The sequence below is a fragment of the Lynx rufus genome, unplaced genomic scaffold, assembly GCF_022079265.1.
Source record: "Lynx rufus isolate CCGP_SWC_20201006 ecotype Redwood Valley unplaced genomic scaffold, mLynRuf1.p SCAF_15, whole genome shotgun sequence".
Classification (NCBI taxonomy): Eukaryota; Metazoa; Chordata; class Mammalia; order Carnivora; family Felidae; genus Lynx; species Lynx rufus.
In genome coordinates, this window is record NW_025814829.1 from 32320076 (window position 1) to 32334631 (window position 14556).

The following is a 14556-nucleotide window of genomic DNA, read 5'->3' on the forward strand; positions in this document are numbered from 1 at the left end:
AATAGGTACCCAATAGGTCTCTGATTATGTCAAGAAGCTGTCTGAGGAGGAAGGGACACTTGCATTTCCAAGTGCTGCAACAGGAGAAAATGCCAAATGATGGCTGCTTTCTGATCGCCTAAGAGCCAGTCCTGTTGCATACAAGGGGAGACACTATTAGAATTTCAGGAATGGCATCTTTTGGGCTCTCTCGATCGCTTTTTTTTAATTAAAAAAATTTTTTTTTAACATTTATTCATTTTTTAAGAGACAGAGACAGTGCAAATGGGGGAAGGACAGAGAGAGGAAGACACAGAATCCGAAGCAGGCTCCAGGCTCTGAGTTGTCAGCACAGAGCCCTACACGGGGCTCAAACTCACAAACTGTGAGATCATGACCTGGGCCAAAGTTGGACGCTTACCCGACTGAGCCACCCAGGCGCCCCTCTCACTAGCTTTTATAAAGCCCTCTCCACGTTCTGTAGAAATACAAGTCTCCTTCTGTCAAGAGACTACAAGTTGCTTGAGGGCTCTGTCAGTTTTTTGCATTTCCCACACCCAGCTCAGAGCCTGGTATAGCGTGGAGCTCACATCAGGGAGGCCCTTCTCCCCAGGTCCCCCGCTTGCATTTGTACAGTAGGCTTTTCATCTACTCTTGTCCTATGTGTGGGTGTTGGGAGGGTTCAGAACTGACCTTCCTAACACATGACATCTGCCTTTGTTACTGGCTGGGGGTGGGAAGGGAAAGCCAGGTGGGGGACACAAGTCTTAGCAATGCGTCATCACTTTGCTCATCTCCCCAGAGTGAGAGGACGAATAAGGCAAAAAGCATCACTAGCATCACTGCTTCCAGGGATGGGGGTCGACTTGGGGCAGTACTGCCTGTCCTCACCTTCCATGACACACAACTAGACATTGCTATCTTCTCGCGATTCCTCAGCCTAATTTAGCTCTATGATGTCTTGGTTTTCCATTTGAAATATTTTTGCTTCTTGCCACAAAGAACCTTCATCAAAACCCACCCATGAATCTCCCAAGAAAACTAAAAGGTGAGGTAGAGAATATTTTCTCTCTGTAAAACAATCTGATTTTCTTTAACTCATCCTGACTTCTGAGGGTAGAGATGTTCATTTTGCTGACTGATTCATTTCCTAATACCAAATGAGTTAGTATTATTTTACCTTTATAATTTGCTAAAAATAACTGCAAACAACAATAAAAATATTTTTAGTCTCCGTTTGCCAGCTAAGTACCACAAGACGAAAGCTAGCCCTTGTAGACAGGATCTGAGAGGAAAACAGTCCCTCAACTCGTTTCATCAAGTTTCAATCTTTAACCAAGCCTAAACAGAGGACAGTTATTGCACAACAAACTTGACTGGACATGACAGAATTGCTTTGGGGGAGATTAGCAAGGAAGCAGGAAGGGAAAAGATATAGACTGAAAAATGTTTTGTACCTGCAGATTTGAAAAAAGTAAATTTACAACATTTAGCATTCTACATTAGAATGTGGAAATCAATGGCTCCAGGCCTTCATATATTAGTTAAGGAGAAAAACATGTCTCATTCTGTTTAAATCCCAACCGCAATTAAAAATCAAACTGCTCATAGAATGAATACGTTAGACCAGGAGATACTACGGGGTAATAATGGCCGAGGTGCACTCAAGCCAATAAAATACACAGCCCATGGAGTTAAAGGTCTTTGTGTTCTTGAGCAAGAAGTGAAAAGGGAGACCATGACCTCTGGCTGTTGGGAGGAGATCTAAGCCCACTCACCAGACTTTTGGACCTCGTACTTTGAATGTTGTTGATTGACAAAGGCTAAATCCAAGGGTTAACTACAGAAAGAACAGGGCTGGGTGTCTGAGCAGCACAGTATTCCTAGGAGCAAAGCACACCCACGAACCCCGAGTACCTTCCTTGTCGTTTACAGTCTTCCATGTGAAACCTTCAGGACATCAAAAAATTCCAATGTAGACAGACCTCTTATCTAGAAATCTACTTAAGAGTTATCTAGGCCCTAAGGGAATAGAGAATTTTATTTCTTTGCACTCTTGCATGGTCCCAATTCTGCAGGCAGTAGCCATGTGAGGCTCTTTAAATTTAACTGAACTAAAAGCAAATAAAAGATTCAGTCACAGTAGCCATATTTTAGATGTTCAATAACTACATATGGCTAGTGGCTATATTGGAAGGCCAGACTTAGAACATTTCCCTCATCACGGAACCTTCTTTCGGACAAGCGCTGCATATACGCTACATACCAAGCGGCAGGATCCTCTCACTCCCAATGCTGGCCAGTGTTGGCACAGAAAGACCAAGGGACGAATCTAAGGATCCATGGCGAGGGAGTCTTACAAATACAACTCAAACTGGCATCTCTGGGACTCTCGTCTGGGCATCTTGGTTTCTTCTTCTAGGAACTATACCACAAGGTGAAAAGTCACTTAGTGCCTCTAGCTGCAAATTACCTGCCACCTTGGTTAGTCTGTGCTAGAAAGGTCATTATCACAAGACCTCTTAGGTCAAGCTGGAATATAACAGTACTTTAATTTCTAAATGGTCAATATACTATTGCTGTCACCATTGAAGACAATCAGCAGCTTTGGAAAGTATTTTCATGATCTTCTTCATACATGTCTTTAAATATTTTAATTAATAGGATTTATAGTATTGGTTGTAGACAGGAATTCCGTTTTGTTTGGGTCAACATTATTTTGTTATTACCCCACATATCCAAATTGAGAATGTGGGAAGATAAGCTTAAATGTGTTTAGTAGCAGAGGAAGGTAACTTTTATTATGAATAAATAAAATGCTAAGAATAAGAATTGATCTAACACTGTGAAAAATAGTATTTGGGAGGGTATAATAATAGAAGTAACAATGCTAGTGAACCTGTATATCTGCTTACTATATGCTAGGGTTATTCTAATTGCTTTCCTATACTACGTCTATGTTAACTCACTTAATCCTCACACCTATCCCATGAAGCACTATTAAACTTCTCAATTTTAGGAGTAAGGAAACTGAGGCAGAGAGATATCAAGTATCAAGTAGCCTGTGCAAGGTCACAAAGTTAGGTACGTAGGATTTGGACCCAGACAGTGTAGCTCCAAAGGCTGTGCTCCGACCCCAGGTTATAATGCAAAATGACTAAACACAGAAAAATCAGCCCTGTCTTCCCTAGAATTGATCAGCCAATACCCTTTTTTATCCATATTTGTAAATTCACAGAACACGCTCACTTCACAATCAGTATACCTGTATCTTTTGTTCCTTCATCTTTCTTTTTAATTTATAACTATAGTGTAGAAATTATAAACACAATTTCCCCTTACTTCAAATAACTGCTTAACAGTTGATGCCAGAAATGCAGTAGACATGATACCAAACATAAAATCAGAATTCTAACCCTGGGTCTAACGGGCACACTCAATTAAAATAGCCTTTTTTGCTTCACAGAGTTATTTTCATACTTTGAACTATTTGGATTCGTTTTTATTAATAATTCCTACAGTGCACCAAATCAAAGAGTTTATAACTACAGCTATCAAAAGCTGGTCTTTTAAGAACACAAAATTTGGGGGGCACCTGGGTGGCTCAGTCGGTTGAGCGTCTGACTCCACCTCAGGTCATGATCTCACAGTTTTTGAGTTCGAGCCCCACGTCGGGCCTTGTGCTGATAGCTTGGAGCCTGGAGCTGCCTCGAATTCTGTGTCTCCCTCTCTCTCTGCCCCTCCCCTGTTCGTGTCCTGTCTCTCTCTCTCTCAAAAAAAACAATAAACGGTTTAAAAAAAAAAAAGAACATAAAATTTGGGCAGGTCTCAAGGGAACTGGGGAGGGCTGGCGGCTTACAAGATTTGCCTCTTGAGAATTCTGCTTCAAAACAGTACCAGAAACCTGACAGTGACATTATAAAATTTCATTCTGAAAATAGACACTTAATTAAAAAAAAAAAAAATTCTCCCCTAATTTAAGAGTCTTTTTTTTTTTTGGTCTTTTAGTCTTTCAGTCACCTGATAAAAACTCTAGATTGACTTGAAGAGATCCAGTCTAATTCAGTCATTTTAGAGACAAGGAAACTAGCCTAGAGAGATTGAGTAACTTGCCCAAGGTAACTCAGCTAATTCATCAGAGCTAAAAGGACAACCTGTGCTTGCTGGGCCAGCTCTTTCCACGCCTGGCAGGTCAAGCGGTTCGTGGCCTCCTCCACATCCCTCTGGCGGTTCTTCCTAAGGCCTGTGCCCTCAGATGCTATCACAACTGTGCACACTGTGCACTGTGTACAATGGGGCTGAACATAAAGGGATGCCATCCACAGTCAACACTGGAGATTCGTACGTTTTGCCATGATGTTCTGGCTGGCCAATGGCGAAGAGGGACAATAGCTCACCCGAGCCCGGCAATCTCAGAGGGACCCGAATCACCAATCACTTCTCATCCCTGGAGGCAACATGACAAGGGAAAAAGAAATACCAACTCATTTTTTTTTTCTTTGAGCCAATGTTGACTTTAAAGGGAAAAAAAGTGCAAAACACAAACAAAGAAAATGGGAGATTTATTTAAAAAGGGAACCTCTATGAGGGTTGATGGGGGGTGGGAGGGAGGGGAGGGTGGGTGATGGGTATTGAGGAGGGCACCTTTTGGGATGAGCAATGGGTGTTGTATGGAAACCAATTTGACAATAAACTTCATATATTAAAAAAAAAAAGAAAAAGAAAAAGAAATAAATAAAAAGGGAACCTCTAGGGAAGGTGCCCAGCTCCATCTCGGGAACTGCTTCCAGCCCAATTGCCCCACACACGTCATGAACATGCGCAACCCTACGATCCCTGATGTTTGGAAACCATGATCCCAAGCACTGAATGATCCCAAACCGAGAACGAACAGGTAAAATACATCTAGTATACTGTGTTAAGACAAGAAAGTTTATTATTATTATATTTTATATAATGGTTTTTAACCAGTATTGAGATAGAAAAAAAGGGATTTTCTGGCTAACCAGAAAATTTCTATTCCCTGAGCATCCCAACTAATTGAGGTTGTGCTATAGATTGTTTTTTCTAGACAATCAAGTCTAGCATTACATAACTTAAGAAGAAACCAAACCAATCGAAAGATCTGCCCTCCTAATTTAAAAGATTAAGATATTACATGTGAGTGATTTTTTTCACTCTTGGAAATAATGTAAAAAGTCTATAATATAAACAAATATTAGAAAACACAAATGATTACTTGCCAATCTTTGTAACTGTTAGCTGGTTTTGGGGGGGGGGGGGTCAATTAAATACTAAAACAATAAATTAAGATTGCTTTAGCATAGAGAAATATAGGTGAATAGTTGAAATAATGTAGCAGGATGTTTCAATTCTGCTAGACTGCTTCCTCTCAAAATCCAGAAAACTGGATGTTTCAGGGGACACACTGAAGTCAGTCTAGGGGAGAACTGTTTCTACTCCCACAGACTCCTCCGTACCAACTAGTCAGCACTTCCCAATGCCTAGCTCAGAATGAGAGGTCTGTGCCAGGTAGTGAGTGATGTGTTTTGGTGGAGAATCAGTCAAATATATGAATTCAGTGATCCCAACACATGACTTTTCTTGAAAGAGAAAGAAAGGCTCAGCAACAGAAAAACAATGAAAATGTCAAACAGAAGATAAAGGACATGGGTTGAGAAGGAACAAGGGGAAAGCGTCTTTCTGGCTAGGAATCCAATTATTTCTCAAATTAAATTTTTAAAGAGAAACCAACTCTTTTTTTTCGCCAGAGTATTACATTATAGAAACCAATGAATAGATGGACTCCACATTCTTTTATATCTTAATCCATATGAAAAATCAAATTATTTTTGCCCATTTGATCAATTCCTGTAAAGTCTGTAGTGCATTCATCATGTGGCTAAAACCGTGAGTAGGCATTTCGTTGTTGCTGCTGTTGTAATGGTTGTTGGGCCTGCTGTTGTTGTAGGCGAATTTGCTGGGAATAAGGGTCTTCCAGGGATTTTACAAATATGGTAGTTCTGGGACCCGTCTTCCATACAATACCATTGGCGTCTTTCACAGAAGATTCCACTGTAATGTTGTGTGTTCCAAGGATAGCAAAGTTCAACAGAAATTGAGTACTGAAGTAATCATTATGAGGTTCAACCCTCTGCTCCATCTCATTGGTCATATTGTCAATGGGTATCTGGAACGAAAAAATTGTTAAATAATAGTAATAGCTAATACGTACTGAGTGCTTACTGTGAGGTAGGCCCTGTACTAAGCGCTTACTTAATCCCTGCAAACAACCAAGAGGTGTAGGTACTATTATTATCCTTGTTTTACAGATAAAAACACTGAGGCAGAGAGGTTAAGTCATTTCTCCAAGGTCACACAGCTAATGAGTAGTGGAACTGGCATCTGAACCAAGGCAGGTGAACTCCAGAGTCTACACTCTTTATCACTAAGTGATACTACCTCCTCACTACCAGAACAAGCTCCCAGAGCCTGTCTCAACCCCTTCATATGCTGCCTTTCCTCCTTGTGAAGGAGCTCAGGACACGCCTCTTCAAAACAATGCTGCTTTGGCACATTGATTCTTTTCAACTAAAGGCACTTGCGAAACAGAGGATGTAGGAAGGGTCTCTGACCTTGCCATTTTTACCTAAAACAGGCCATAAAACCTCCCATGAGAAAGGCGCCTTCTCTGTACCAAGAGAAGGAGAACATCCTTATCACCAGAGACTGGGAATCAAGGTTGAAATGCACGGACTGCCGCCCCATCTCTCTCCCAGTCACTCCCCACCTCTTTACTGCCCATTTGTCTTAAGTCTCCACAAATTTACTGTTTCTTTGTCTAAAAGTTACATAAGCTTTCTGCTCTGGTCACTTCTCTGGGTTTCCATTGTCTGTGAAGACTCCCATATATGTGTACAATTCTAACAAACTTGTATGCTTTTCTCCTGTTAATGTGCCTTAATGTTAGTTTAATCGTAGGCCCAGCCGGAGACCTTAAGAGGGTGGAAGAGAATATTCCCCTCTTACACTTGCTTACCCAACCCCAACTCTGATTTCCATCTTTCTTTAGTCTATAAAGAGAAATTCTGAAGAAACAGGGTACAATCACCTGTTTCAGGGAGTTTAAAATCTAAGAGACTGAAAAAGAACATAACTCTAAGTAAATACAAGTTAGGGTTCCTCCTCCTAGCCAGTCTGATTTTGTATTACTTAATACAGTCAACCCTCCCTCTTTAAAACAAATTAACTTTATAACTTGTACAGTGCTCATTTAATAATCAGTGTCTTGTTCAGATGGGCAGCACAATATATTCTAAAACACAGGGGCGCCTGGGTGGCGCAGTCGGTTAAGCGTCCGACTTCAGCCAGGTCATGATCTCGCGGTCCGGGAGTTCGAGCCCCGCGTCAGGCTCTGGGCTGATGGCTCAGAGCCTGGAGCCTGTTTCCGATTCTGTGTCTCCCTCTCTCTCTGCCCCTCCCCCGTTCATGCTCTGTCTCTCTCTGTCCCAAAAATAAATAAACGTTGAAAAAAAAAAAATTTAAAACACAGATTTATGGGCTTGTTCACTTATGTAGCTTGACACTCATGCCTTTGTCCTTCAAAGAACAGAGTAACACTTGCTGGTATACCCTGACCTGTACCTACGATGAAGTATGTTAAGAGAGACACTTATTCTGAGAATGCATACACAGGTAACCTTAATGAATATTTGGCCAGATTGTTCTACATTTATGTGTGTGTTTCTGTTGTATAATTAATGATATAAATGTGCCCTGAAGCTTTGTGACTCAGGGAACAGGTTAATCTTTCCGTAACAGCAATGGAATGAAGTCACTGACCAATTCAAGATCTTAGATTTATAAGCCCGGTTTTGTTTGTTTGCACAACTTCTATAGGGGTTTTATGTCCCTAAACAACATGCCTACCAAACAAGAACTTCCTTAAAAGGACCAGAAATAGGCCAAGGCAACCTGATTGCTCTGAATGGATGATGCATTTCAAGTTGAGAACTCACTGCATGTAACACAACAGAGCAATCCTGTCCTATATAACTTATATCAGCTTCCAGGCATTAAGCAATGCCTCCAGAGGTAAGTCAATAAGCAGAAGACTGGTTTGAAGGTTTTTTTCTTAAGAGTGGAAATCATACGCAAGGAACAATAAGAATCATCGTTACTGTTCTCTCAAACTCAAAGTGAGGAGACAGCTGTTGAAAGGGGTAAGTTAACTATGTAAATTCTCACTAGGATCTTCTGTGACAATAGGGATCACCCACGAACATAGCAGTTGTACTCCAAATACAGTAAATGATTTTTTTTTCATCATTCATCAAATATTTGCTACATAAGGCACCATGCTCCGTGTTGTGGGAGTCAGAGAGGAAGAGAAGAGAATGAAGGCTGAGCCATATCAGAGTGGGCAAAGAAGGAGGAGAAAGTTACCAAAGTAAAGAAAGTAAAAACGGCCTAAGCCACACCTTCTCTTGGGTTTTTAGCCTAAAACCACCAAAGAGAATAAAATGCTCTCTTTTTATATTTCTACTAATACTCCTTTCCTTGCTATGGAGCTCAGTTCAAGCGTGCCCACAATAAACCCGGATACAACCAATGTGGGCATCTGAACAACTCCGTCCCTACAACTGTGTACTTGTTCCCTTGTTCCATTTACTGTGAATAAACCATCAAGGAACCAGAAAGAGATGTCCACAGAAAGGAACACTCTGCATTTGGAATACTGGTATTCCACGGTACTCAGCATCCCGGTCTCGGCTAACAAAGCAAGCACGATTTTTGGTTACCTACCTCGTGATTTCTCAAAGCAGCCAATTCCTAGGGTTACACCCTTAAGGAAAGATTTTACTTTATCTGACCATGCCTGTCAATGTTGTATAGCCTTTTGGGGGGAAAATGCTAAAATTCCCTTAAAATAGAGAAAAATAATTCGATGTGTGCTTTTTGGGGGAAAGGGAGCACTTATTCCCTCAGTCCTGAGGTTTCCCTCCATGTGGAGGGACTTTTCATTAGATGGGCAGTATTGGTCTCCAGGGAAGGAGGTAAATCCTACTGATGGGGAGTTTCTGGGTAGGAACTGAGCATGGGGAGCTAAGATCTTCCCTTTGCCTTCTCTGGGACTCAGCGCGCTCCTTCCTACCGTCAGTTTTACAGGGGCAGGCTCTTGTGTGTGCGGGCTGAGGCTGGTGGGAAAATTCAGTGGTACAAAGCTAGAAGTCCCTGTTGCCAGATACCTGAGCGGGGTTTCCCGACAGCTATAATAATAAAACTCGTATTTGATTACTGTCTGCCTGGATGTTTCTCCATCAGCTGGCTCAGGCAGGGAAAAGAGAAGTGCTGTTCACGAGCCCCCTCAAGCCTCAGAATGTACTTTTAACTTGTGTCTGTATCTCATCTGTTAGGAGGTGTAACTGCAGTCTGCTTAACACTAGAAAACTTCCATTAATGTAAGTTGATAAAATCCACATCATAACTCTGCCTCTCTTCTAAATTACCTTGTAGTCTTGTCCAGATTTACTCTGTAGTGTAGAGGAAACATTCAGACAGACGGACTGAATTTTGCGGAAGAGTCCTGGTTTTGATCCATGTTGAACCACTCCCTCTACCTTTAGTGCCAGCTGCTGGTTATTCTGGACCGCGATGGGCTCTGCAGGGTTCCGGGGGGATGGCGACAGAGCAAGCTAGAATACCAACATTAAAATAAATGCTAACAAGCAAGAGCAAGCTCTCTTCTGACAGGCAAGTTTGTGCTAATTATTATTTATAGGTTACAACGTTACACATACAACTAACGACCTGGCTATGCCAGGACAACCAGGCAGATGTACCTTTAAGGTCAAGGGTTCCTTCTCCTAATGCTTCCTTTTAAATACCACTGTGTTTTCTACGTCAAACCCCAGTTCTGTGTGAGGGTAAAAGAGGATTAGAAAAAAGTGAAGGCACTATTCTTGCCCATTTCTGTGGTGGGGCCTTTCTTTGACAAGGAACCAATTCCAGTACAGAAATGCATCATGTAAATTTTCATATCTAGAGGCTGTCCTCCGGTCTTTCATAATTTTAAATACACTAAATTCAAAGGCAAACGTACTTAATATTCTAGGATTACACATACAATCAAGTCACAATGGTATAAAAGTCAATTTTACACCTCTCATTAGAGTAGTTTTTTATTTAAAAACATATTTAAAATCCCCAATACACTTAAACTACCGAAAGCCCAAATTCTGCTAAATGAAGAGATGGAAGAAATTGGGTCTTTCTGATAATGTTGAGCATTGCCTCAATCAACCCTGCACACATCTTACCTAAGGTAATCAATTTTCCTTATTATTCACGTCATTCTGAAATGCAACCCAAAACATTCGAATGGATATGCAAAGTGCACGGAAGACATTTACTGCCAGGGATAACCTAGAAAACCTCTTGCGGGTGACAGTTTTCCTCCTTTCCCAAAAATTCCATTCTCTGAATCAAAAATACATTTTTGAATGTTGAGTGGCTTACATATTTTCAAATACTAGCTCTTCTCATTGGCCAGCTCCTCAAAACTGGATATTCACAGACAAAAGTGCCCTGGAGGTAGGACTGGTGATGTTTTATTGGACCTGATTTATTCTGGGTCTGGAAAGTCCAATCACACACAGAGCTCAAGATCCTTGTAGGTGACTATCATGAAACCTCTCAAATTATTCTTGGAGACAAGGGACAGAGCTCCAGGTACCCAAACACCCGTCTCGCTGCATCTGGCACTGACAGGTCACAAGGGAGAGGGTTTAATCCCCAAATCCTGTTCCTTTCACCAAACCACTCAGTAAAGGGAGAAGAAATTCACAACTAAAGGCTGTAAGTTTCATCAAAACCAAAGGTAAGATCCTGAAGCAGAGCTCTATCCCACATACTCTTCAAAAGATAACTGGGTTTTTAACCAGTATTAACCTCTATTCTTGCTATTATTACCTTGATGCTGGTAGACTGCAGTTTCTGGAAAAAATATCTCTGAAATGAAAGAGGAACTTTCAGCAAGGAAATGATGGCATTGCAGAGGCATGCTGTATGCTGGGGGGAAGAAAAGAAACTAAGTCAAATAAAAATAAATTTCCAAATTTCATCAACAAATGGTACTTTAAGGAAGAAGTTTAAAAAGTAGAAATGGTTGGGGCACCTGGGTGGCTCAGTTGGTTAAGCGTCCGACTTTGGCTCAGGTCATGATCTCGCGATCTGTGAGTTCAAGCCCCGCGTCGGGCTCTGGGCTGACAGCTCAGAGCCTGGAGCCTGCTTCGGATTCTGTGTTTCCCTCTCTCTCTCTCTCTGCCCCTCCCCCACTCATGCTCTGTCTCTTTCCATCTCTCAAAAATGAATAAACGTTAAAAAAAAATTTTTTTTAAATACAAATGGTCCTATGATTATTGCAAAGGTACATACCTATCAGGAAATAGGCATAACACCCAAATGTTTGCCAAATCTCTCATGTCAAGGAATACAATTGCAGATTTTTACTTTACTTTGAAGTATATTCGATAAAATAAAAAGTAAATGTAGAAGAAAATCCTCAAGGCAAAATAATGCACAAACTTTGCATTTCCATAGCACTTAGAGCTATTATATTATTATATAATGATTTTAGTTACTACAACATAGAGTAACTATTGTATGTTAAAGTAGGATAAAGAAAATATGGTAAAGAAGCCAGAGCAGTATATCGATGTCCGAGGCCAGACACCAACTCCCACGAACCCTGACATCCTCATTCTTCCATCCCATCTCCATCTCCATCTCCACATGGTGGCTTCCCTGTCCCTATAGCCCCAGAGTGAGCAATGGGGGAAACTTACTGGAATTCAGATGAAGAATGACAATACAGTCCAACTCTATGGAATTCGAAATTTTAATAGAATACTTTATTTCAAATATCTATTTCACAAATTTAACTGAGTTTTGAAAATCCCAGCATAGCTGAAGAGAATCACTGCAATGAATCCTTTGAGTCTTAGTAAGAGGAGCCACACAACTAGAACTTAAAAGAGTTCTGAGATATTATATGTATGTATATATGTACGTATGTATGTATGTATGTATGTATTTAAAACCACTTTATTGAGGTATGACCGACATACAAAAAACTTTACGTATTTAATGTATCCAACTTGGTGAGTTTGGAGATGAGCATACAACTGTAACACCGTCAAAGATACTGCAAAGATCACCCAGTCTAATCCTCAATTCTGCTGACAACACAGGTCACCCAGACAGGTAATGGGACAAGCTGGGACTAGAACCTGGGTTCCTTGACTCTTAGTTCAGTGATTTGTTTTCTATTTCACCAATGGTTTGCAAACTTAAGAGAAAAAAAATTACAGCACCATCAGAACACTTGTAACTTGAGGTGACCTAGAACTGCTCCTGTTGGTGTACCTCCCCTCCCCTCCTCAGTCTACTTCCCCACCAGTGGCCTGAAGTTGCAAGCCACTCTACTGTGCTGTCTGCCCTTCTGAGCTGCTGATTCCAAGCACAGTGCCACCTAGTTGCCTATGTTTGTGAACAATTTTAAACAGCTGGGCATTAAGGCTCTAGGCCAGAAGAATCCACTCCTTATTGGTTTCAGGCTGTTGAACATTTCGTGCCCAAGAGACTCCTAATACAAATGCCAGGTCTGTTACTTGAGAAAACCACAACACAGATTCAAACACATTGGGTCTATTTCTTCAGGTTTAACTGCTAAGGCAACATTATTCACCTTCCTGCAACGAGGAATCTGGGAAGCACTTGCAGGGACATCCTACTGGTGGTGGAAGTCTGATGCCAACAGTATTTTAGGAGAGAAACCTCTTTAAAGGCTGGACTTAGGGGACCCAAGTGCCCTCAGGCTGTTCTGGGGCAAAAAGGCACCATTCTCTCTTTTAAAAGAATGGAGGCAGATTTTGCAATTCCCCATATGGAGAGTGTGGAGTGCCTCTGAGGCCGATGGCCCCTTGGGCACATGTGCATAGGTGTGTTAGGAGCAGATTACCATTATAGTTAACAGTCTGGAAATACGGAGGCACACAGTGTAGTTAGTAAGCCAGAAGGAGGACTAGCACAGCACCAACACGCTCTTCTTTGTTGAGTCTGATACTTTACATCCTTTGTATTTTTTTTAAAGTTTATTTGAGAGAGAGAGAGAGAGAGAGAGAGAGAGAGAGAGAGAGAGAGAGAGAGGGCATGTGCAAGAGTAGGGGAAGGGGCAGAGAGAGACTCCCAAGCTGTGGGGCTTGAACACACGAACCGTGAGAGCATGACCCAAGCTGAAACCAAGAGTCGGATGCTCAACCGAATGAACCACCCAGGTGCCCCCAGCCTTTATATTTTTTGACATCTAATCAATGTCTTGCATGGATGTGTGTATTTCCTTCAAAGAGAATCTTTACTCTGTCCCTTAGCAACCAAGTCTCTGTCAAACAACCACCCAGGTCAATTCAACTCAGCAAATACGTACTGACGATCTTATGTCAGGGAATGTATCTGTCTGAAAATCTAATCTAACTCTTCAACAACATATCTTACCAATTTCTTCTTAAACACCTGATAACGGGTGAGAGTACAGAGCGAGAAGAGTGGGAGCCAGAAAAGAGCTACAGGGAATGTCAGCATCTAATGGGTGGCCAGGGCAAGGGAAACTCTCCAAGGTATAAGGTCACAGATGGGGTGTTATGGGCTGAATGTGTGGCTTCCCCAAACTCCTGCATTGAAGCCCTATCTCCCAATATGTTGGTAATTGGAGGCACGGCTTTTGGGAGGGTATGAGGGTTGGATGAGGTCATGAGGATGGGGCCCCATGATGCAATTAGTGTCCTTACAAGAAAAAAAGAGACCAGAGCTCCCTTTCTCTTCCACGTGTGAGGGCACAGTGAGAAGGTGGCTGTCCACAAGCCAGCAAGAGGGTTGTCACCAGGAACCAAACTGGCTGCCGCCTTTGTTCTGGACTTTCCAGCCCCTACAACCATGAGAGAGAAGTGCCTGTTGTTTAAGCCAGCCTGTCTACAGGTATTTTGATACGGGAGCCTGAGCCGACTAAGACACTTGGGGAATGGCCAGACAGGGAGGAGAAAATCTGGGTGAGGGTGTGTCAGTCTGTCCTGTGATGGAGGAAACTGAAGGAAGAGGAAGAGCTGAACAGGGCCAAAGGCAATAGATTCAGCAGGCTAAAAGGACATCAGTGGCATCACCTGGCAGGAAGTGATTCACTGCCTTGTAGATGACAAGCACAGTTCTTTCTGTTTCAATTGGCCAGTGGTTCTCAACCCTGGTGGCAGGACAGAATCAATCACCTGGGAGCTTTTTATAAATACTAATGCCTGGGCCTCAACTGCAGAGATTCAAAGTTACTTGGTTTGGAGTGGGGCCTGGGTAGTGATTTATTTTTTTTAAAAAACTCCCAAAGTGATTCTAACGTGTAGCCAGGGTTGAGAACTATTGCAACTTCAGTTCAATTGTTAAAAGGAAAAAAAAAAGTGCATTCTGGTAGAGCAGATTTGACACATTAACGTAACTCTATAGCAGTGAGAGATGTGCTAAGTGCTCCATGGA

The 14556-nt window shown here is 41.8% G+C and overlaps 1 protein-coding gene across 1 annotated transcript in view; it reads right to left on the bottom strand.

Annotated features, from left to right (window-relative positions):
• Positions 1-4897: 4897 nt before the first annotated feature.
• Positions 4898-14556, bottom strand: part of INTS7 (integrator complex subunit 7) — a 92781-nt gene continuing 83122 nt past the window's right edge. Inside the window, exons 18-20 of the mRNA XM_047076808.1 lie at positions 10951-11049; positions 9489-9674; positions 4898-6169 (exon numbers count right to left, since the gene is read on the bottom strand). Coding sequence (XP_046932764.1) covers positions 5882-6169; positions 9489-9674; positions 10951-11049 — 573 coding nt within the window. The 3' untranslated portion in view covers positions 4898-5881. The remainder of the gene's footprint in view (positions 6170-9488; positions 9675-10950; positions 11050-14556) is intronic.